General features: G+C 38.6%; 1 protein-coding gene across 2 annotated transcripts; it reads right to left on the bottom strand.

The window, feature by feature from the left end:
• Nucleotides 1-1,895: 1,895 nt before the first annotated feature.
• LOC117409218 (transmembrane protein 184C-like) lies at nt 1,896-19,023 on the bottom strand. Of its 2 annotated transcripts, XM_058999563.1 has the most exons (11): nt 18,910-19,023; nt 18,562-18,710; nt 17,918-18,048; nt 16,543-16,579; nt 15,070-15,275; nt 11,960-12,034; nt 7,517-7,610; nt 5,854-5,966; nt 5,480-5,579; nt 4,824-4,995; nt 1,896-4,392 (listed from the first exon to the last, which is right to left on the bottom strand). In XM_058999563.1, exons 2-11 carry the CDS (start codon nt 18,676-18,678, stop codon nt 4,094-4,096), a joined length of 1,344 nt encoding a protein of 447 aa, XP_058855546.1. In that variant the 5' UTR covers nt 18,679-18,710; nt 18,910-19,023; the 3' UTR covers nt 1,896-4,093. The 2 variants fall into 2 exon arrangements, with proteins under 2 accessions (XP_058855546.1, XP_033870791.1); XM_034014900.3 differs by having other exon boundaries at nt 18,562-19,023.
• Between the last annotated feature and the right edge of the window lie 5,001 nt (nt 19,024-24,024).

Below are 24,024 nucleotides of genomic sequence, written 5' to 3'. Positions count from 1 at the left end.
CGTGTGCAAGGTGCTCATTGCATACGGCACCCGGTGTCCAGCGCTACAGCATCAGTGCAGACACAGTGGTGCATGGGACACGGTACACATAGTGCGCTCGGTACTTGGTGCACGGTGCCCACTTCTACAGCGCTGGTGCACGAACGTATGGTGCACACAGTGCTTGGCCACTGCTACGGAACTAGCGCAAGAGCGCACTGTGCTGCACGTAGTGCTACGGTGCTGAGGGCGAGTGTGCTCACGACCTATATGGACGGTGTACTGTGCGAGGCCCCACTCCCTGAGCTGGTGGCCACGGCGCTAGAACCGCTAGAACTGCTTAATGCTGGTAGGTCACCTTCCACTTTGAAGGTGTATTTAGCGGCTATTTCTGCATGCCATGCCCCCGTAGATTCAGTGTCTCCGGGTGCGCATTTCTTGGCTACCCGTTTTCTTAAAGGCGCTCTGCGATTACGTCCTCCCAGGAGGACTGTTCTCCGCGAATGGAGCCTTAATATTGTACTGGAGGCTCTCATGAAGGCCCCATTTGAGCCCATACACTCCATAGAATTGAAGTACCTGTCTATGAAGACAGCCTTCCTCGTGGCTATCACCTCCGCTAAGCGGGTCATTGAGCTGCAGGCGCTGTCTGTGCACAGGTCCTGTAAGCGTATTTGGGAGGATGGCAGCAGGGTGCCTGCACATCAACCCTGCTTTCCTCCCCAAGGTGATCACAGCCTTCCACATTAATCAGTCTGTGGAATTGGAGTCCTTCCATCCACCACCGTTTGCTTCAACAGAGGATGAGATTGAATTTCCTCTGCCCAGTGCTGACATTGAGATGCTACATGGATAGGACAAGAATTCTGCGTCAGTCTGACCAGCTGTTTGTCTGTCACGGGACACGGACCCTAGGACAGCCCCTCTCAAAGCAGCGTCTGTCACATTGGATTGTGAACACAGTCTCGACTGCGTATGACGGTGCTGGCTTGCCCCCGAAATGGCTTCCTCAAGATGACAGTTTTAATCCCTCGGTGGGCAGGACCGAGTGCATCATCCCAGGAAGGGGCTTATCGGCAGCTCTGGTATAGAAAGCTCCGTGATACCTACCCAATGGGCAGGTATATCCCATATATAGTGTTCATTGGTGGTCGTCTTCTCTTTCAGGGAACCAGGGTTATGGTAAGTAATCTAATGTTTTTGTTTGCTGCCCTGTATAAAACCCACCAAATGTTATGCGAATTGAATATTTTAGTTTATAGTTGTATACGCTGTGAGGCTTACCGATTTACAGGATTAAAACTTGAACCTGATGTTGCTAAACCCATAATAAATAAATATTTAGATTAATTTTCCCCGTATCCTACTTCTATAGACAGACCAATTTTATGTTTATGTAGGTACTGTATATTGTATTAAATTTACTGTGACTGCTCCGTGATTTTTAGTACAAATTTTCATGACAAAAAGCCAAGCCTTACTTATCAGTTTTTAAAACAGGAATCACAAATCAAACAAAAAATGTCTCTCCTCAATCAAAAAGATTGAGGTTGGCTTGTCAGAAATAGAGAAATTTACCACAGAATGGTCATTCATTAAAAGAAGCAGAGTGTCTCAATCTAACGTCTACTGTAAATACTGCCAGACAGACTTCTCTGTGAAACAAATGGGTTTTGAGGTTTAACTCACTTTAAATAATTAATTAATAAAAATGTAAATTAGCATCGGCTCTTGTACGTTTAATTTGTGGTTGAAGAAGCAAAGTGTGATTGCAGGTTCTTGTTTTAATTCAGTAACAATGGTAAAAGAGCATTTTCTATTAAGTACTTTCTTGGGTTACTGGGATTCAAAAACCTGACTATGGGGCACTAAAACAAAGCAAACGTGTTGGACAATAATCACTTCTTGCTTCAAACTGAGTGGTATAATTAATTTATTAAATAAAATATTTTACAGAATATGTACACCCAAGGCCATTTGCTTATCTGGATTTACAATATACCTTAGTTTTGTTTTACAATCACATTACTGTACATTGAAAGACAAAATATGCCGCATGATGGTTTTTTTCTTACTGCAGTACAATATTGTGTTATGCAAGGCAGAACAACACAGCTCCACTAGTACTGCCAAAGCACCTCAAATACAATTAAAAACAGTAAACAATTATTTAACTAGAATGTGCTAGATAAAAAAGAATTCCTGATTTACCGTATACACTTTGGGAATGAATATATTTGGTAAACAAAAAAACAAGTATTTTGTTTTAAGCCCGTTGCCCCTGACATCACAATATTAACAATGCCAAATAATGTATACATTGTTATATTTTCATTGTTTATGGTAGTCTTTCTTGATTATTTTTTATTAATTAGATTTTATGTAAAGTATGTTGTTTTCTAATACGTGTCTTTTTAGTAGTACTGTATGTATTAAAAAAAATAATCCACACACATGCTGGAATAAGGAAATATTTGCTTAATAAAAGGTTAAAAGGCTTATAAGTACAATGAACATTAGGAGGTGTCAGTCATGACAATTATTGATTGTATGTCTGTACAAAGGGTCAAATTATTAGTACCTGTTATTTTATAATGCCACTAGTCATGTAATAAAATGAACACAAAAAATGTATAGTTGACTCATACATATGTGTAAAACAAACATGCAGTATGATTGAAGGGGTTGGAGGAGCAAAGTGTTAATCCCTCAGCTCATCAAAATGCCTATGCAGGGACATAATTATATTTCAGCATCACTTGGCTACACCTTGAATTCCATATCTAGCACTATGGGACCCACTGTGTCTTTTTTGGCATAGCTGTTTTCCATTCAGAAACAGAACTTACTTTTAACCACATATTAATAATAATTAGTGCTACTGTATACTCTAATGAAACTGGACAGCTGTGCTATCAAGGTAGAATAGTCAGAAGTAATGCATCATATAGCAGGATCCTCCAGAAAACACACATACATACATACATACATACATACATAAGTAGGTCATGTAGTTTTTTTAAAAAGAACCGCCTATCTGATGGTGACAGAACTTGGTATTGACATTCCATACTTTTTTGAGGGTATCAGAATCTAGGTCACAATTAACTTCTTTGCCTCTGACTGGTGGAGCAAAAGATATGTACATCTTATGAACCACAGGAAATTTTGTTTCAAGCAATTCCACATACAGACACTAAGGCACAGCGACATAGCTTCCCTTTAGCATCCCCTTGCTCTCTCAAACCTTATATATATGCTTAGGTGATAATGGACTCCTTTCTATTAGAAACTGCACTAAGAACAACTGTTGTCACCGAAGGCTCTTGTAATTTGATAGGTCCATTTATTAGAGAGTTTGTGGTGTTTCCATAAAAGTATATTTCAACATTATTTAAAAAAAATAAATACTTGCTTACGAGCTGGCAACTGTCAACACTTTTGTGTAGCACAAGTTCCTCCTCAGTTGGTCAATATATTTGCAAGTTGTGATATGAGCCAAGTGCTAAAAGTAATTGCTGATTATCTGCAGTAAACTATACTAGTGATCATTTGACTTTAGCTATTTGGTTATTCTTGCCATCCTCAATCAACATAAGACCTTTGAGAATTTTTTAATAAAGGCTGACAGTAAAAAACCTAGGAAGCCTCTGCTTGAAGGTTCAATGTTTTTTGCTAAGCTTGGTAAGCTCTGAATATAAAGAAAGTCCCAGTTTAGTAGGCTGTGAAAGCAATATATCTAATAAATATACTATGATTAGGAATTTTAGACTATGGCCAGGTATGGCATGACACAGTATTGTGTGCGACACAATCATAACATTCACAAAGCACAGGTTGTCTGTCAGTATTCAAAAGTAAAATAAACATAATGTAATGCCACCAACAGCTTAAAGGTCCTTCAAGAACAAAATACCACAATTTTGACAAACCTTACGCTGTAACATTGTGCTACGAAAACTCTTTCAGCTTTTGGTCAAATGTCAATGCCGGAAAACAAAACAAAAAAAAATCCTGTATTTATGAAATCTACACAAAGCACTAGAACATACCTTAATGACATGAACAGTTTTTAGACATCAAAATAGAACGAGGGCATTTGTTGTGTAAGTGATCAAGACTCTGTGCGATTGACCTGATCTGGAAGTTCCTTGGTATCCTGGGGCAGTGAATTTGGGAAATCTTCATACTGTGTGTCACTGGCAGAGCTGAAGAGCCCTGCAGGCGCTGATAAAGAGTGGGGAGTCATGGTCGTCCGCCCAAACCCTTGATAGCGACCCGTGGGGGAAGGTGGCATAGAAGAGACATCTGTGGCAGGCTCCTGGGCTCCACCGGACAGAAGGCTGGTGTGCTCGTTGTGCTCCTGTTCTTCTGAAAAATACATTTTCCGAGGACGGCCTAAAACTGTTCTCCCTTTAAAAAAATTAATAAAATAAGAGTAATTTACTTGCCATTTAGATTTTTATCCTTTTAAAATCTATACTTTATTTAGTGGATTTATTCTTGGCTCTTGGTTTGTTTTAGATTGGTAAGCTAGACGCTTGTATTAGTTTTTGGTCTAGTAATGTGGGGTGTGGGCCAATTGTTCAGAAAATCAGCTAACCAGACTGCTTGCGTCGCTTGTTAGTCTGGTGATTTGCTGTTGTACTGCATTTCTATATATAGAGTAATAACAGCTTGTCCATTTAAAGTCAAGATCACTGATGTCAAAGATGAAAAATTTGGTATCTAAACAATTTTAATATGCATTTTAGATTACAGATTTGTAAATATGTACTACATCTAATAATGTAAGATTAGTAAGGTGACAATAGTGTGCTTGTGCTTAGAAGTCTTCCACTTACCAACATTGCGCACTTGTTCCGATATGTCAGCTCTAATGTCAGAAATATCCCACATGGCAAGAAAGGAGTCGAAACATGAGCCCTCCTCAGCTTCTTGTACATAAGGTTTGTATGTGAAACTGTAGTGGTGAGCTATCGCAGCAAGAAACATCTCCACACAGATGACAAAGTCCTACAGAAAAAAAAACAAAAAAAAAAACAAAGCATCTTTATTTAGAATTATTACAGCATGATGCTAAAATGTCTGTTTATACAAACTAGAATAATGTTTTTTTCTAAAAAGCCCAATCAAACCAATGTGTGCTCCAAAATTATTATGCTCGTAGCTCTATTATGTAGTGAGTTATTGGGGTCTTTTGGGGGAACGGTTTGTTATAAAAGGCTGTATTTGTGCCTGTTTCATTACCCTACGATTCAGAAGTTGTACATTTACAGATCAATCCAACAAGGCTTTCAGAAGCAATAAGCCTCAGAAACTTTCATAGAAACTAACACACTTCCAAACATGAAAACTAATACGTTTTCTGGCCAGTTTACCTTAAGAAAATAATTTAAAAAGGTACATATACACAAAAACAGTATAAACCTTAAAATAAAGGTTTTACACTTATTCTATGACTTCTTGTGAAAGCTATTCATGTGGCACTCAACCGTACCTGTAAACCTGTTGCAACAGCTTCCACACTGTCCCAGTCCCAGGTGTGGGAATCAGAAATAATCCCAACTTTAACCAGAAACGCAATAAAAACAGCTTGCCTGAAACACGAATACCAGATGTAAATTTAATTATGAAATCTTATCTTTATTTTCCATTTTGTTTGCTCAATATTTAAGCCATGCACATTTAGTCTTAGCAAGTATGCACGTTAAAACAAATGAGTAATACAAATATTATATATATAATACATACCTGGTAGTACACTTATAAATTCTACTCTAAATAAAACCTAGGAAATAGAAAGCTCATTTGTAATATTTTGTTTTGCATGCAACAGGGGTTTGGCAAAAATGTGAATATTTCAGTAATTACCAGAAGGACACAAATACAACCAGTTTCACACAGAGGAATTTCCCAACTGGACGGATAGGGTTCAGCTCCTCCCTCAGCGCCTTATAAAAGAGCACAAGGCAGTACATGGCAAACTGGAAGGAAAAGAAGCATCATTACAGTTACACAACATTGATTTAAAATATTCATTCAATGGTCTCTGAGTGGGTTACAAAGAAAAAAAAACCTTTCAATACGAGTTACGAATCGGATTTAGGCCTGGATGCAATACCAGAATGTTAAATTGTTACTGAACGCTTATTTAACTATATTGCAATCCAATAAGATGGTGATCTATAACTAGGGCTTCTGTTTTTCAGTTATTATTAATTTCATTTTTCGCTGCTTATTTTTAGCTTTCAGTTTTATGTAATTTTTTTTTCATGGCTTCCACTTTTTATATACTGTATGCAATTATTGTTTTCGGTTACTTTCCAAAATGCTTGGGCGTTTTTTTCTGTCACAGTATATAGAGTAACTCAAGTTGTACCTTCTTTCCTTGGCTGTCTTCCACACTGAAATCCTTATGGTCACGGGCATATTCTTCTAGGGTTTTTTTTTTTGTTTCTAGGCATTGTTTTACATTTTTCAATTCTGTTTTGAATTCTCCCCATCTAACTGCTATGTAGTTTTAAATCAGGCGAACTAGCCTTCTAATTGTAATTTCGTTTTAAATCTCGCAAGAGGAGTCTCCAATAGAAATGTAGGAATTTGCTGCCACTCAGTAGTTGGGGTGGGTTTAAAGTATTCAGAACGAATCAATGATAGATACAAGTCAGGACGGAGGGACATTGCCCAACTGCACTGGGAAAGGTAATTTTTAATTTTTTAATTTTTTTTGGAAAGGGGTGAAGTCAAAGTGAATTGAGTAACCATTTCCAGTGTTTTTCCGGAGTTAATTTTGAATACAACTTTACATATTCCTAAATCAGTTTTGAAGCCCTGCTTAAACTATTAGTGGATGCAAAATGTTTGTTTTATTTATAAGCTTAAGATACATTCACTTTGTAATGTAAAACACTGTATAATAAGAAAATAAATGTGTTCACTTAAGTTCACTTAAAACCAGTATCGGTAGTTTTCCATTTACAAACTGGAATCAGTATCAACAGGCATTAGAAACACATTACAAAAATATAATTGAGATGGAAAAGATTTCTGGTCCACACTGGGTGACATGATTTGACTATAAAAGTATGTTTGACTTTAACGGTGCAATTCACATGCAGCATTTTAATCTACCGGTATTATGTAAACATTTTAAGATAAAGAGGTACAATCTCAGTAAAAACCATAGTGTGTGGGGGTATAAAGTCTACAATTGAGCAATAGAGGGTCATCTGATTTTTAAAAGAACCTGGTACAGTTAAAGTGTGTGTTGTAGAAAGAAATGAAAGAACTGATAATCCAACCGAAACAAAAGGCACCTGTTGTTCACAAACTATTTCACACATCTGTTATTAAGAGATTTATTGATAATGGATTATAAGATTGTACAATTGTTGGGTAAAAATGTTCACATTGCAATTGGGGCTATTTTTTGTATGAATCTATGGGAATAGCAAAAAAAGAAAATTGAGAAACAAACATGAGCTTTTGTGATGGAGAAAAAAATGGTGCACCACCTACTAGAAAATAAACATACCAGTTGTGATAAATTGTTGAAAATCACCAGGTAGGTCCAAGCATTTTTGGTGCTGAAGTTTCCTTCATCATACACTCCACATAGCTGACAGATTCTTTAATAAAACAAACATGAGTCATTTTATTGTTGTGTGAACAATATTGATATGTGGCATGCGGCCACAGCAGCATCCCAGCAACACCTCTCTTAATCAACCTTTATCTTAATCGGTTCCACTATTCAGCTTTCATTCAGCGCAGTTCATGCTGCTTGCATTCCGATTACTCATACTGCTTTCTGTTAGCTGCCATTAGCCAACACTAAAGAGTAAGGAGCAGGGATTCGGAAAAATAGAGCGTTATACGTCCCCACATGTTGCTACAACGGTTTAAATAACATACCTGTAATTTTTCTTTTCATTGTTAACATCTTGCGAACTTTTTACACTTATAACTTTAAAGTCTGTTTCAAAGCTCTTTTCAAAATGTCAGTTCTAGTGCACTGATAGTGTAAGGATTATTGCTCACATTGTCAACACAGCAATGACCCATGATATGGTACGGAACAGAAAAGTCAGCACCTAAGTTTATTTTTTTTTAATTTATTTATTTTTTTAAATCTCTCTTCCTGCAGTGATTTAGGAGGAAAGATCTCAAACTCCAGTGCACTACAGCGGGCATTTTGAAAATAGCTTTGAAACAGGCTTTAAAAGTTGTCAGGATGTTAACAATGAAAAGAAAAATTAGAGGTACGTTATTTAAACAGCTGTAGCAACACATGGGGACATATAACACTATATTTTTTTTGGGAACCCCCGCTACTTACTCTTTAACATCAGTTTAATCGCTGCATGTTGATTGGCTGAGCTTTCATTTTGATCAGATTTAATTGTGGCATGCATCACAAATCTCTGCCCATTTTGTTTTAGTAGTGCGATGTGAAAACAGCGATACACAGTAATATTATTTTCTTTAGTGCGGAGAAACTACCTGAATATTCGAACGAACACTGCTGCACATGAATTTGAAGGAAAAATCCACGTCTGTGTCCACCATAAATTACATAGTTGATAGATATTAGAAATACATTGAACAACATGTTTTGCCAAGCACCGATTTACCACCTTGCCATGATTTGCGCAACACTTTCTAAAATGCCAAGTGATGTGTGGGTTAACATAAAAGACAGGATCAACAAAGTGCTGCTTCAGATTTGTCAAGCAAGTCAGAATTGGGGGGACACAAATGCAGGTATGCTTCACGCTTTCCAAACACTGGCCCAACTTACAAGGTAAATGTTATGTATAGTGATCAGGGTTTTGTTTTGTTGTGATCCTATTTTCTGTTATAAGGACAGAAATACAAAAACCAAAAAGGTAATTTTTTTTTTTTTTTCTTTGGAAACTATGTTGTCGTTCTGAAAGGGGAATCCATCCATTCATCACATACATAAATCAAACTGTTCCTTTAAAATAGTCCTCTTGTCTATGTCTCCTTGTCGTTTTTTTTGTTTGGTTTTGTATCCCTGCAGGTGGTGTTGGTGGTGTCTTAGCATTATGGACTCGACTGTCCAATCGTAGACCTAGGGCACAATTTTTTGCAAACGCTGCATTTCTTCATCCTGCAGTTCCAGTAGACCAGCAATTACCAACCCAGCTACTCTGTTGCCGAATGTACTTGTTCCGATAAAGTTCATGCTCAAATTCACAAAGCTACCTGTCTATGCACCTGGGCGCCAGCTCATCGGAACCCCTCTTCCTCACCCCAGAAGGATCAGTCGTTTCCAGGAATTGGTTCTGCGACCATCTACGTGCAGCTCTCCTATGTGCTGGATTTCCTCCTGATAATTACTCCAGACATTCCTTCAGAATCGGCGCCACCACTTCAGCTGATTCAAGGAACATTTCTCCGCACTTCATTAAAACATTAGGGTGATGGACTTCTGGGGCATACAAACTTCACATCCGCAAAAATGGCTTGGACATTTTAGTAGTCTACTTTTGTACTGTTTCTCCCTGAAATACTCACACGAATAAATGTATAACTAACTACTGTGTGACATCCTCTGCGTTATAGTTAATTCAGTGAGGCAAAGCAAGGCCTTCACAACCTAATATTACAGTTTTACATATTTTATGATTTAACAGTATCGCAAACTGTTATACTTTTGTTAGATTTAGCTGGGAATTGTGCAGCATGTGATTAGAACAGGAAAGTGAAAGTAGTTTTTGTATTTATTCAGTATGTTAATAATGTATTTTAGCTTAGGTATTGTATTAATTTATATAAATGTATATGACTGTTTAACCTATTAAGCTTGAACTGTTGTCAGAGCAATATAACATTTTAAAAACTAGCAAAAACAGATTTTTGTCTCCAGGCCATGGGAATTAAGATCCAGTATAGTTGAGATGAGCTGCTGTATTTTTTAAATGAGAAGCACACTGGCTTTATTATATAAATAAATTAGAAGTGCATATGTCTATATTTTCTTTATTTTTTATATGACATACTTAGTATTTTTAGGACAAATTTGCATTGTGGTCACTAGTAATACAAGTAAAAGATTGTTTGAAAACCACTATTCTATATTAGAAAATAGATTGGAGATTACCTTTAACCTGATTGGCCAATACAAGGGTTTAACTCTCTGATAAAGTACCTTGAAAGTTATCTTTCAAACTATGTTTAATCACTGTTCCAAATCAACAACAGTGTTTGCTGTCAGCAGAAATACAGTAACCACAATAGTAATTAGTCTTCGGAACTTTGAACAATGAGTTGAAGAAATCAAACAACTGGATGCAGTCCGATTACTTTCAGTAACTTTACTTCAGCGTATCACAGTAACAACACAGGCACGGTGCTCCCTTCTCTAAGCCAACAAAGCCAGGAAGGAGGCTTTGAACAAAACTTTAAAACACACTATGAACACGTTACTGAACAACACAATTTAGGACCTAACGGTAACTTAAATACTAAAGCTTACACAAACATGCACTTAAAGCCTAATTAAAAAAAAAAAAGTTACCTGTACTTTTATTCTTTTACATGTTTTACAAACAGCTCACAAACCAAGTTCGCTTTTCTGTACGAGGTACCTGAACTGAAGAACAGCTCCATGAAGGTTTTTTTTTTTAGTATTGAGGTATTATTTGGCAATTGGAAATACCCACGAAGCGTCCACCGCTGGAATTCTGAGCAAACCACATTACTCAAGATAAGAGGGCTTTATTGTCTGGTAAGGCCCTTCTCGTTATGTTAAATGCACTCGCCTTTGGGTTCTATTGCTTAAGTATAGTACTTAAAACTGAAGAGTGAAAACTAAGAAAATTCATGCTCCATCTCTGATAAACTGAAACTCATTGTAAAAACTAAACTATTACAGTAGTCCGTTGCGTATCTGACAGCGGTGGGACCTCAGTAAGGGCAGATATGTAAAAAGTCGGATAAATTAATCCTGTTTTAAATACCATTTTACACAGCTGTAACAAGTACTATATTCACAATTATTGTTTTGAGATTCAGCTTTTATTAGTGAGCTACCCTATATCCCTTCTTTAGAAAGATGCAGGGTATTAATGCTTGTGACAGGGTAGCCGTCTGCCGTGTGGGTGCGTACATTCGCTACTGAGTGACAGGCGGACATGATTTATTTACATATCAACACACTGAACAGCTCACGTGACACTACCAGCAATGGCAGCGCACGGAGTACATACAACACAGTGTACGAAAACTTTGGTGGGATCTACAATCTCTGAACTAATGTTCTCTGATCAATAATAAATGCTCCGGCTACTTGCCCGGCTGGCGGCGGTTTCGATTCGCTTACTCACTGCTTGGTATCCAACCCTGGTTCTGGTTCTCTCACACACACAAACAGGAGAATTGCAGCTTCTTTAGCCCAGATGGCTTTGGTTTTGCAGCAGCCCTGAGGTGAATAAATGAAACCTTTTTTCATACCTGATGCCCCTGCTGTAACACACCTACCTGCTGATTAGATTCCACACCTGGTAATCACACACAACACACAGGCTCTCCCAGGAGCGTCAGGTACTTCATTAATGAATTACAATAAACTAACACTATTTGAAATATACATTTACACAAAAAACCCTCTTCATGCACGGGGCTCCTGCCCTGCCACAGTGCTGTATTCACTTACATTAGTGTCGGATAATTCACACAGTAGCAAAATGCACAGGTTTACATTAGCATTGTACACGTGGGTGACGTTGCTGAAGTGCTTGATCATGGTGGACAAATGGTTAGGGCAGATATGTGACTGGCGGATACACAACGGATTACTGTATTACTACTACTATTACTACTACTATGACTACTAATACTGCGACTACTACTACTAATAATGAGTTGTAAAACTCAACAACATTCCTCATATATTCAACTGGAGTTATTGGTACTGTATATCCCAAATATGCGTTGAGGTGATCATACTTACAGTGCTATAACAGTGGTGAAAGGTCTAACAACTGTGTACTGCAGCACCCCAAGCTTGCATCTGAATAGCAGCACCCTTCAGGAAAAAAAACAAACAAAAACACACATATAGAGGGAAGTTATGAAGTCTTCTGGCAACTTCTCACTGCTGCAAGTAAGAAAGTAGAGCTATTAGGATAAGAACTACAGTTTATAGCTTAGTGAAGAAAGCAGAGATATTATTGGGATAAGAACTACAGTTTCTAGCTTAGTGGTGCTACATCAGATCCAGCTGTAGCCCTTCAATCCTGCGACATTAACATTAAACACGAACATCTCGTAGAGAAGTAACTCTGCATGACGTGTAACAAATAATGTAGCTAATGTTGCATACATGTTTTTGCAGGCATCAGAATGCACATTCAGCCACAAAGCTGGCCGTCAACTGGACCTCACCTTCTCCAGGGCCTGCTGCCCGTCCACCCTCTGTCACCCCCTGGACCTCTCTGATCACTATTTCATCTCTTTTTCTCTGTCTCTCCCCTCTCTCCCTGCTCCTCCTACCCCCACTGTCACCTCTCGCCGTAACCTCCGCTCTCTCTCCCCCTCTGTCCTTCTCTCCACTGCTCTCTCTCACCTCCCTCCTATCGACTCCTTCGCACAACTCTCTGTAGACTCTGCTACCTCCACCCTCTTCTCCTCCCTCACCTCCTCCCTCAACTCCCTCTGTCCCCTCACCTCCCGACCTGCTCGCCCCTCCCCTCCCCAACCCTGGCTTTCCTCTGCGCTCCGCTCAGCAAGAATCACACTGCGATCTGCTGAAAAGAAATGGAAGAGAACCAAACTCCCTGCTGCCCTAGACCTCTACCCCACTCTCCTCTCCTCCTTCTCCTCTACTCTCTCCTCTGCTAAATGTACTTATTTCCAATCTGTAATCCAAGCCTCCACCAACAACCCAAGTAAACTATTCTCTACCTTCTCCTCCCTCCTAAACCCTCCCCCTCCTCCTCTATCTCCTCTGATGACTTTGCCTCTTTCTTCTCTTCTAAAATCTCAGATATCCGCAAACTTTTTAACACCTCTCCCTCCCCTGTACCCCCTCCTGCTCCAACCCCTACACCCACTGCATCCCCTACTAACTCACCCTCCTTTTCCACCTTCTCTCCCCTCTCAGACTCTGACCTCTCCTCCCTGCTCCAGGGTCACAAACCCACCACGTGTGCCCTGGACCCCCTCCCCACTCACCTCCTGCTCCTGCTCAACTTCCCTTCATCTCCTCCCTTCTCAACACCTCTCTCCTTTCTGGTCTCTTTCCCACTGCCTTCAAACAAGCCTGTATCACTCCCCTCCTCAAAAAACCTATCCTCGACCCCACCTCCCTCCAGAGCTACCGTCCTGTCTCCCTCCTACCCTTCCTCTCCAAAACCCTCGAGCGGGCTGTACACCGCCAGCTCTCTGCTTTCCTGTCCAACCACTCCCTGCTCGACCCTCTCCAATCTGGCTTCCGCTCTGCTCACTCCACTGAAACCGCCCTCCTGTCTGTCACCAACTCACTAAACTCTGCCCGAGCTGCCTCTCTCTCCTCTGTCCTAATTCTCCTTGACCTCTCTGCTGCCTTTGACACTGTCGATCACTCTATTCTACTACCCTCTCTCGCTGACCTGGGAATCTCTGGCACTGTTCTGGCCTGGGTCTCCTCCTACCTCTCCAACCGCACTTACCAGGTAACCTGGCGTGGAGCAACCTCCACACCTCGCCCTCTCTCAACAGGAGTCCCCCAAGGGTCAGTCTTGGGTCCTCTCCTGTTCTCTCTCTACACCCGCTCCCTGGGCCCCCTCATCACATACCATTTCTATGCTGATGATGCTCAGATTTTCCTTTCCTTCCCCACCTCTGACTCCACCATCCCCTCCCATATCTCTACCTATCTGTCTGCTATCTCCTCCTAGATGCACTTGCATCACCTCAAACTCAACCTCTTTAAATCTGACCTCCTTTTCTTTCCCTCCTCCCCCTCCTCCTCTGATCTCTCCATCTCTGTTCCTCTGGAATCTACCACACTCTCTCCCTCCTCCTCAGCTAAGAACCTCGGAGTCACCCTGGACCCCTGCCTCTCTTATTCCCAGCACATCTCCACTCTGGCACGCACTTGCCGATTCTTCCTGAGCAACATCCGAAGAATCCGACCCTTCCTCACCAACTACACCACCCAGCTTCTCTAGGCCCTGGTACTCTTCCGCCTAGACTACTGCAACTCCCTCCTGGCTGGCCTCCCTGCGTCCGCCACCCATCCGCTCCAGCTCATCCAGAACTCCGCTGCTCGCCTGGTGTTCTCTATGCCTCGCTTCTCCCACGCAACTCCACTGGCTCCCGATCACCGCTCGCATCCAGTTCAAGACTCTTGTACTAGCCTACAGATGCCTTGACCAGACTGCACCCAGCTACCTCCAGACCCTCATCTCTCCCTACACCCCCACTCGACCTCTCTGCTCCTCCTGCACTAGAAGACTGGCTCTACCTCCTCTACGCTCCCCTGCCTCCTTCTCCACCCTCGCTCCGCAGTGGTGGAATGACCTTCCTACAGATGTCAGGACTGCCCAGTCCCTGACCACCTTCCGGCGCCTCCTCAAGACTCACCTCTTCAGACAGCACCTGTAGAACTCCTCTTTTTTTCCCCCGGACACTTATCACTCTTCCTAAATGCGCTTTACCTGCTCTTATCTGCCCCCTATTTTACTGCATTTAATCCTGTACTTTAGAGTACTGTAATCTGTCAAGTGTTATTTAATCTGTAGTATTTTGTATTTAATTATATCCTGATGTAACTATCACTGACACTGTTATCTGCTCTGTTATTGAATCGTATTTTGTCATACTTGTACTTGCTAGAACCAAAGTCATTGTATTTATCTTGCTCTTAATTGTATTATTACTTGTACTGTGATTCTTGAAATGTATTTTTGTTTTGCTAAGAAATAAGTAATAATAATAATAATAGAACTCTTTTAGAACACAACTTTAATAAAACACAATGTTTTATCGGACAAATTTGAGTTTACTGCATGATTTTTCAAATCGCATATACAGTACTGTATGAAATTCTGCCTTTACAAACAAATACTCTATACTCACTCTCCCATGGGCCATGATGGACAGCAGCACAGAGGAGGGAGATGTCTCTGCTGTTCTTTGACTTCCAGCATTAACACCAGACTGGGGTACTGGTTGCTCAGGTAGTTCAGAAGAAAGATCATAAAGTTGTAAATTACATAGGCTTCATAGCACTCTCTGCAGGTGTCCACGTAGATTGCAATGTTTGGATATTTCAAAGCAATCCACTGCAGAGACAAAAAAACAAAAAGTTTAAAAAATAATATTATTCAAGACATAGCTTTTATTAACCAGGAAACACGAATACAAACATTGCAACAAGAAGTCTTTATTGCCATTTCATAAAGACACAAAACTAGTTTCAACGTTAATAAATTTAATGACAAACGTTTCGTTTTAGAAACTAGAAACTTTGAAGTCTCATTGAAGACATGGAGGAAGACTTCTAGTCTAAATGCTACTCATTGAGTTTCCTTTAGTATTTTAGACAGCTAAACTATCGGTTTCCAGAGATTTTACTTATTTCTCCATTACTTTTTCAAAAAGGGGTCAATTGTTGCAAATATTGGCTACTAATAATTGTGTATATATTCAGTGCTTTCTTAAAGCTGATTTGGAGGCATAAAATTGGCTTCGAATCACATTAGTCACTTTGAAAACTGCTTGGAAAAATTGAAAGCTATCTAATCTTGAAAAAGATTTGAAATGGCAAGCATAGTTTCAAGTCTGCACAAAACATTCGACCAAAAAGCAACAACCTTTATAATTTCACAAACAAAAGCAGACTTCTCCAATGCTATTGATAAACTCACAAAACAGCACTGAGATCAGTCCAACAAACAGGCAACTAAAACAAAATAAAATGGAGCCAGACTTTTGTAGACGAGAGTAAAACAACTTAAATGCTTCCATTTCAATTCAATTATTATATGTAGCTACACAGTTGTTTCATGACTAGAAACTCTTATGATGGCCTTTGATTTAAATCCTGTGCAGAGCAGGTTCAAGGACTAAAGTAAACTTCAAGGACTAAAGTAAACTTCAAGGACTAAAGTAAACTTCAAGGACTAAAGTAAACTTCAAGGACTAAAGTAAGATAAGGATTCTGTTACTTACCGATTGATGCAAGAATTGTGTAAAACAAAGGAGATACTTGTCACTATGTTTCTACAGTACAGTCCTCCACTTGAATAAAGGTCAGATTATGCATCCCAGTTTTTAGTTAAAACCTAAACTTTAGTTAAAGATGCACTGATTAATGTTAGTTATTCTTCCATTTTAACATTTAAAAGTAATGTATTATGATGCCAGTGTATCCTTACACCCCCAGCCACGGGAGTCCACACAATCACAAAAAGTGTGCATTTGTAATGTAGATACTACAGAGGCTTGAGGAGGCAAGAAAACCTGTGCATTATCACTCAACCTAACCTTAACAAGGTTACATTCTCAGGCCTCATACACAGGAGTAAATTAAAAAGAATATCCACTTACACTGTCTAAACTGTATATAGGCACCATCCATAATATCCTGTTGATAAAAAAAATATATATAGATCACTCAATAGTGAAGGTATGTATGTATGTGTGTAATTTTATATATATATATATATATATATATATATATATATTATATATATATATATATATATATATATATATATATATATATATATATATATATATATAGGCTAACTTCACTATAACGAACCCTTCTTATAACGAACACCCGTTTTTAACAATCCCAACAGCAAGAACCAGTTTTTTTCAATGCAAATTAGCCCTACTAGAACTATCACGTACAGGATTGACCCGGATAGAGCAAACTCAGTACTGACTGACACAGAACTTTCTCCAGTGTCAAGTGTGTTATTCTCTCAGTGAAAACAAAGATCATGGAGGACTAATTCAAAAATAACGCAAATTCAAAGACTACCTATTGTAGTACGAATCATGCATGACATATGCAGTCGTTTTTTCCTTTTTCATTTCTTTACTGTTTTCTTTTAAACATACCACAAGGGGGAATTAGTGTTGGTGTTATTTATATACAGGTATGTGGAAACAGGTTTGTTTGGTGTGCTTTTTGGAGTTCTTATGTTTGATCAAATGATTGTTTACAGACGGGCGCTCGATTGAGACTTGCTGCCTGTCTGTCTTCTATGTGTCCTCTGTGCTTTACCATCGTTGGTAGCGTCACATGACCCGTTTGTTTACTTTCTGTTTTAAATCCTGCGCGCCTGTGCCGGCGTTTCATCTCCAACTCCTCTGTCTTGCAATGCGGTTACCCACACGTGACACGAGTACCTTCTCACAATACCGTTTAAATGTTGATCAATGTGAAGGAATCTTCACAAAAGTACTATATACTGATGTTCAATTCAAATGTTCCATTTTGTCATTATTCTGATACAGAAAAATGACAAACCCTACTACAGTGAACGCTGTGTGTGTGTGTATGTATGTATGTATGTATGTATGTATGTATGTATGTATGTATGTATGTATGTATATATATATATATATATATATATATATATATATATATATATATATATATATATATATATATATATATACACATACTGTTGTGGGAGACAGTACTTGTTACACAACAGATCTTTGGTGGCACCAGGGCCATTAATAAAGATGATGCACAGAAATCAAATGGGTCTATTTGAGATCCAGTTACAGTGAAGTCAAATGTTAATTGCCAGTGACTTTAAAGGTAAAAATGGTGCACAAATTGTCGATACAAGAAATGACAAAATACAGATTGTATTTATCAACTCTGTTGCATTATTTTGTCAGTGACTTATGGGTTCCTGTCCTCGTGCATCTGTGGAAATCAAAAGCATTTCACTCTTACCTGATTATGGGTTTCTGCAGTTCAGGCTGAGTATAGTTGACTAGATGCTGCAGGATCCCCCAAAGTGATATTGGTATTGTCATAAACACAAAGATCCCAGCAATAAACCATGCTTTGGTGTGTGTCCCAACCTTAGAAACAAAACAAAAAACAACAATACCTCAGGTAGGACATCTCCTTCTTATAAACAAAATTCAATGATCTAGCTGCAATCGGATTAATAAGAGTAAATAACATGGATAAAACCAAAATCTGCCACAATGTACTGTACCCCGGTATCCCTTTCATTTGTTGTATTCAATCTCAGACCTAGGATAAATGTGCAACCCAACACATGACAATAGCATTGGATTGGTAAAACAATCTGCTTGCATCTCTTCTACGTGACGTTTTTATGGGTTTAGAGAAAATATTTGGACACCAAGCTGGGAACAAAAACAAACAGGCCTTAAAGCGTAATATTGCAGCGATTATCCTGAACATGCCTTAGAGGCCAAGTAGTAATTCATGTACAAATAGCTGGCGTTATGTCTGTACTATATTGTTGGGTACACGTATGTAGTAAATACGTATGATTCAGTGAAAAGAAATACGACGAAGTACACACTGTTTATTTGATGATTAACCGTGTATATATGACTTACCTCAGACTTCTGCAACTCCCAGATACAAAATGGAAGAACTACCACCAACCCCAAAATATACAAAACCACGACCAAGGGACGAATCCACCTCCTCCAATTGACACAAGTACAAGGCATACTGGCTGTCTACATTCAAGGTCTACCAGAAACTGCAAATGACAATATTATATACTACGATAATGTTCACAGAAACCAAAAAGAAAACATAGTCAGCGCAATGACATCCAGAACCTATGATACAAATACAGATCACAACACTATTTCATACTGTAAATTGTAGATAACGTGATTACTGTGCATATTACAATGCAACCCCTGCTATGGGTCACATGCATCATAACATTTTACCGTAAAACTTGATCTTTGACTGTTTATCAGTAAGAAAATAGCTTGTTTTCACAATGTAACTTCGCAGAACAAAACAATATGTCAAACACAGCCGAACTCGCTGTCCATTGGCACTCAAAGTCCTACCTACTTTTCTAATTCTGATTGGATCTAAGGGAAAAGTCAAAGTTTGCCTTCTTTATTATTTGTCACTTCTCTTGTCAGTCAGGGAGCGTAGCGGACTGAGGTTTGGCTGATGATTCCAGTTGGGTGGGTCTTGGTAACATTGTAAACAAAAAAGGTGGTCCCCCAGCTCTATAGACCAAGGAGTCAGGGAATAGAAACAGGAGCCGGGCTGGCTGTTTGCTGTAAGTACTGTACTGTACTGTACTGTACTGTACTGTATAGTTAGTATCCGCATTTTTGGTTTTTAAAAAATCCGGAATTCCAAGTTTATTTTACATATATTAAAATAGGGATAACATCGGTAATACATCGTTTTTAATGGAAAGATCAGTAAAAATCCGGGGGGATGGGATCTCAGTATACACACTTTACATGTGGAATATATGATGCGTAGCAGTTCTAGTTTCTGATTAAGTTTACTGTCCCTGTATGATTAAGTAGAATCTGTGCAAGTCGAGGCCACATTTCCTATGTTAGCTGGTACTTTGCGAATGTTTGGGCAATCGCTGTGCTGACAGATATAGTATCTGCAGAAGACATGAACATGACATCAGCACAAAACAAGCCAGGTTTATTCACCTTGAAATCATAAAAATGAAAGAAAATTGACAGAACTGGGCGGTGAAAGCCATAGTGGGATATCACACAAAAATCAAACTGGACATTTCCATCAATGCGTTCCAAAGTTTACCAAGTAGCAACTAAAAGCATCATCATTTTCTCACCAGGCTGAAGTTGTTTTGATATTGGACATTCTCAGTACACCTTATAATACTCCAATTATAGTGCAAGCTTCAATCGCTCCTACCAAAAAAACTAAACGCAGGAATGGTTTGTCATTTACAAGGTATACTTTGTGTACCTTGCTAAACAAAAGAAAGAACAAATTGCCAGGGTACAATTAACCCTTTAGCCTATGGGTGGCACACAATGATACCTCCCATACTTTATAATACTACAATTATAGTGCCAGCTTTAACCACTCCTACCAAAAGAAACTAAACGCAGGAATGGTTTGTCATTTACAAGGTATACTTTCTGTACCTTTCTCAACAAAAGGAAGAAAAAATTGCCAGGGTACAATTATCAGTAACAGCCGTGACGCGTGTCCATATGGCTATGCATGTAGCTTAATGCGCAAAGGACCCCAGGATTACTGTGAATAGATGGGCTGTAGCTGTACTTCTGTTGAATTTCAAAGTTTAAAATAAAAAGTTAAATGTAACAAATATGCAAATAGATCCCATTGATATAACTACTGTAGTCTTGATTGTTAAAGACACTTTTTAATGTTCCACAGAGGCATGCCCTTTAGAGGTGCAATTGTGTATATAACATAATTAACAGAAAATCTTTGTGGTATCAGCTTGTTCCCACATGTGGTTTGGCTTTTCTGTCCCATCATACCAGTGCCAGTGTCCCTTGTGTTTAATGGCACTAACACACTGGTTTCCTGTGTTAAATGTAGTAGCACAGAGAAGGTATTTGTTTGTCTCTATGTGAAATGAATCCTTAATATCACCCAAAGTAATACATTGCATGGAATACTGAACAAACAGTAAAGGTGGCGGCAATCTGGTAAAACTTTGTGAGGCTGTATGCAGCCCCTTGCATTTTTATCTTCTGCATGGCTCAGTTTTCTGAAAGACAAGATGGTCAAGCCATGTTTGGTCAACTGCAAATATCTCAGAAACTGTTCCTGATGTTGTGGAAAGTGAACAATGGTTGTTGGAGCACACAGACGTGGTTTGCCTCTTTTGCAGCTGGACAATGTGATCCACAAAGAACTCTTCCTCGGTGCCACACAGATTCCATATCAATGAGTTGCTGTTTTTCCACTTTTCAATACCCAGGAGCTAGATGTGCTTTGCCTCACTACATTTTCCTTCCAAAATTGCATTATGCACTTTCAGAAGTTGTTGGGAAATCTCTGAACCACCCTGAGCATCCTGAGTAAACACTTCAAGGATATGTGGCTCAGAAAGGAAAATGTGTGCGTTACCATCAGATGATTATCAATTGTGCAAGTGTTAACCAGACTTAACATGCCTTGTTTGGTTGGCACTTTGCCTCCCCACTTTACAGGGTGAAAAGCAAGCTGCTGTTCATGAATTTGTACCTCATTCCCTGTTTTGATTTGAGCCTTTCCTTTGTAATAGCGAGAAACTCCAATTCTCCTTTTTCTTCCATGTTTCCTCAGCTAGCTCAGTTGCTTCACACCTCTTCCTTGTCTTGTACATGCTAATAAAGGTCCATTCCTTTACTCTTCCTTCTATATTTTTATGTCTGTCTTAAAAATTGGCCTGGTTTTAAATAAAGTTTTCCCAAAAGGAGATCCTTTTATAATTTTGAACCACTTTTCTACAGCTGCATTGCTGTCTCTTGTTATGCCTTCAGCAAGCAGACACCCTGTCCACAAAGGAAAAAGTGGAAGACAGTGAGACAATAATACTTGCACAAAATGTGTACAATGAAATGGGTTTGGTACTTTAGAAAAACCCTGGGTTTTATCAATGCAAGTGGAAATATTGTCACACAATTTTACAAAATGGATGCCAAATGGGGAGAGTTCCCTGAGATTTTTCCCAGATTGTTTATCCCTTCACTGCAATTTACTTCACCTTTTTTCTAATTCAACAGATGTATCAATTCGTTGTTCAAGGAGCATCTTGTGATAATCTGTTCCTGCACTGTTACATGGGGACAGCAACAAATAGAAGAGTGACTTCAGGATAGTGTCTGCTTCTTGAAGAGAGGTGACATTCTGAAGTAATGCAAATGTGTATAGCACAGATGCTCTTAGTTTTGAGCTTGGGAGAAGCACCTTTAGATTTTGGGACACTGCGTGAATAACATGCACTGCACAAATGTGAACAGTTTTTTTTTTTTTTAACTTTTCCACCAACATTGCTCATATAATCCCAGTTTTAAATATGAGAGCAAATCCTCTTTGTTAAAAGAAATTTAATTGGAATGAATTAAAGCAAAACTGAAATCAACTTCTACTTTATCAGCAGACTGGACAGAAGGACCACTGATTGATCGAAATGTCCGCAGATAAAGATTTAGAAAATAAGATATAGAAGGAACAGTATGGTTTGTTGTTAATAACTCTGCTACTGGCATAGCTATCCCCTGTTCTGAGTCATGAAGGAGTAAAGCGTAGTAGAGAACTTGCTTGTCCTCCCATTCTACCTTTGAGGTTGCTGAGCCACTTTCATCTTCTTTCTCATCTCTTATGAATCTTTCAGAATGAGTGTGCAGTCTGTTTCAACAGTGTGATTACTGGAGTCCTTCTCTTTGCGTTGCTTTTTTCTTTCTTTAGCGACTTTTATTTACCCAAGAACTCTCTTACCCCTTAACGACTATTCTTAAACAAGGTATAAAGCCACAGGTGATTGCTGGCATTTTTTTACTAGCAATGTCTTTGCTGCAACCCCCCCATAACGATGTTAATTTCTTCCAGCCACATTTAAAATATTTTTCATGTTTTCCAATTGTAATTAAACATTAGACTATTCCATCAGTAGTTATTTTGCACAAATGGTTATTTGTAATAATATTTGTTTTATTACTTGCTTATTATTCTCCACCATTTAGAAATTGTGTGTACAACAACATTGAGTACAAAACATCAATTTTGTTGATGTGCTGACAAAACGTGTTCTCCAACAAGAAAAAAACAAATAATAGGCCAACAGTTCTTTGGACTAAACTGTGTCAAACTAAACTGTGAGGTAATCATTTTGGCAAAAATCTGTTTGCAATAGGTAGTCTTTGATGCTATAGTATTAACCGATTTCATAAACCTTACACATTCCTTTGATTAACTTAACATATCTAGATACCCACCCGAATTTCCTTGAAACTTTTGCAATGCATGTCTCGTTACACACTAAATACTTATCACAAACGTTTTTTTTGACCTAACGTATTAACTTAATGATTTTTTATTTCATGAAACTTTTGTTTCGACAATATATTTTTTTTTTTTCAAACTTCAAAAATAAATACAACTTTCAACGGGAACTGTTTTAAACTGTATAGAAAGCATACTGCAATGAGACACTAAAATGGAGTGAAGGAGGTTGGGGAATCGAACAATGACAGTTTATTATTTTTGCCATATTAGATAGCTCTCTGATCCAGCAAATGCGGTTCCTTCCCAGGCTTAACTAGCGTTTGCAAATTAGAACAAAGCACCAGATGTGCACGTACTGTAATGCGATCTGCTTATTTAAAGAACATCTGCATTTCACAGCTAAGCTTGTGTACAGGGTTAAAGAATTAAACCTGACTAGAGTTAATCTCTTTGGAGGACACTTGTTCAGTTACTCCCCTATTACAGTTTATGCTGTACTTACTGTGCTGGTGTTTTAATAGGTTGATAAACAGTGTTTTACCATAGCACTTTATAATAAGGGTAGGTAATTAGGTTTAAATTAAAGTAACATACTGGATGATTTTCAGTTGAATTCATGTTGATATATTCCATAACAATATATATGAAATGATATGAAATGCAAATATGTATTTATTATTATTGTATGCGTGGTTCAGTATATGTTTTTTTTATATATATTGAATAAATTAAGAGAAAAATAAAATTAAATAGTAACAAAGAGTGTCCAGAATCACAGAATCTATGTAGTGAGCAAATCCATGTTTGATTTTATACATTAGTGTTCTTCAATGCTTAATATAAAGTATGTCCTGGCTGGGAAATGGATCTGCCAATTCCACAATCATACTGTTTATGTTTCACCTCATTTTTTCTTTCTTTATTTATTTCTTAGCAGGGCGACTTACAGTCGTAAACAAAAATACATTTCAAGAATCACAGTACAAGTATTAATACAATTAATACAATTAAGAGCAAGATAAAATACAATCACTTCGGTTCTAGCAAGTACAAGTACATGACAAAATACGATTCAATAATGGAGCAGA

This window comes from Acipenser ruthenus, chromosome 2 (genome assembly GCF_902713425.1).
Source record: "Acipenser ruthenus chromosome 2, fAciRut3.2 maternal haplotype, whole genome shotgun sequence".
NCBI lineage: Eukaryota > Metazoa > Chordata > Actinopteri > Acipenseriformes > Acipenseridae > Acipenser > Acipenser ruthenus.
Note: the sequence above shows the minus strand (reverse complement) of the source record. Positions and strands in the feature narration are given on the sequence as shown.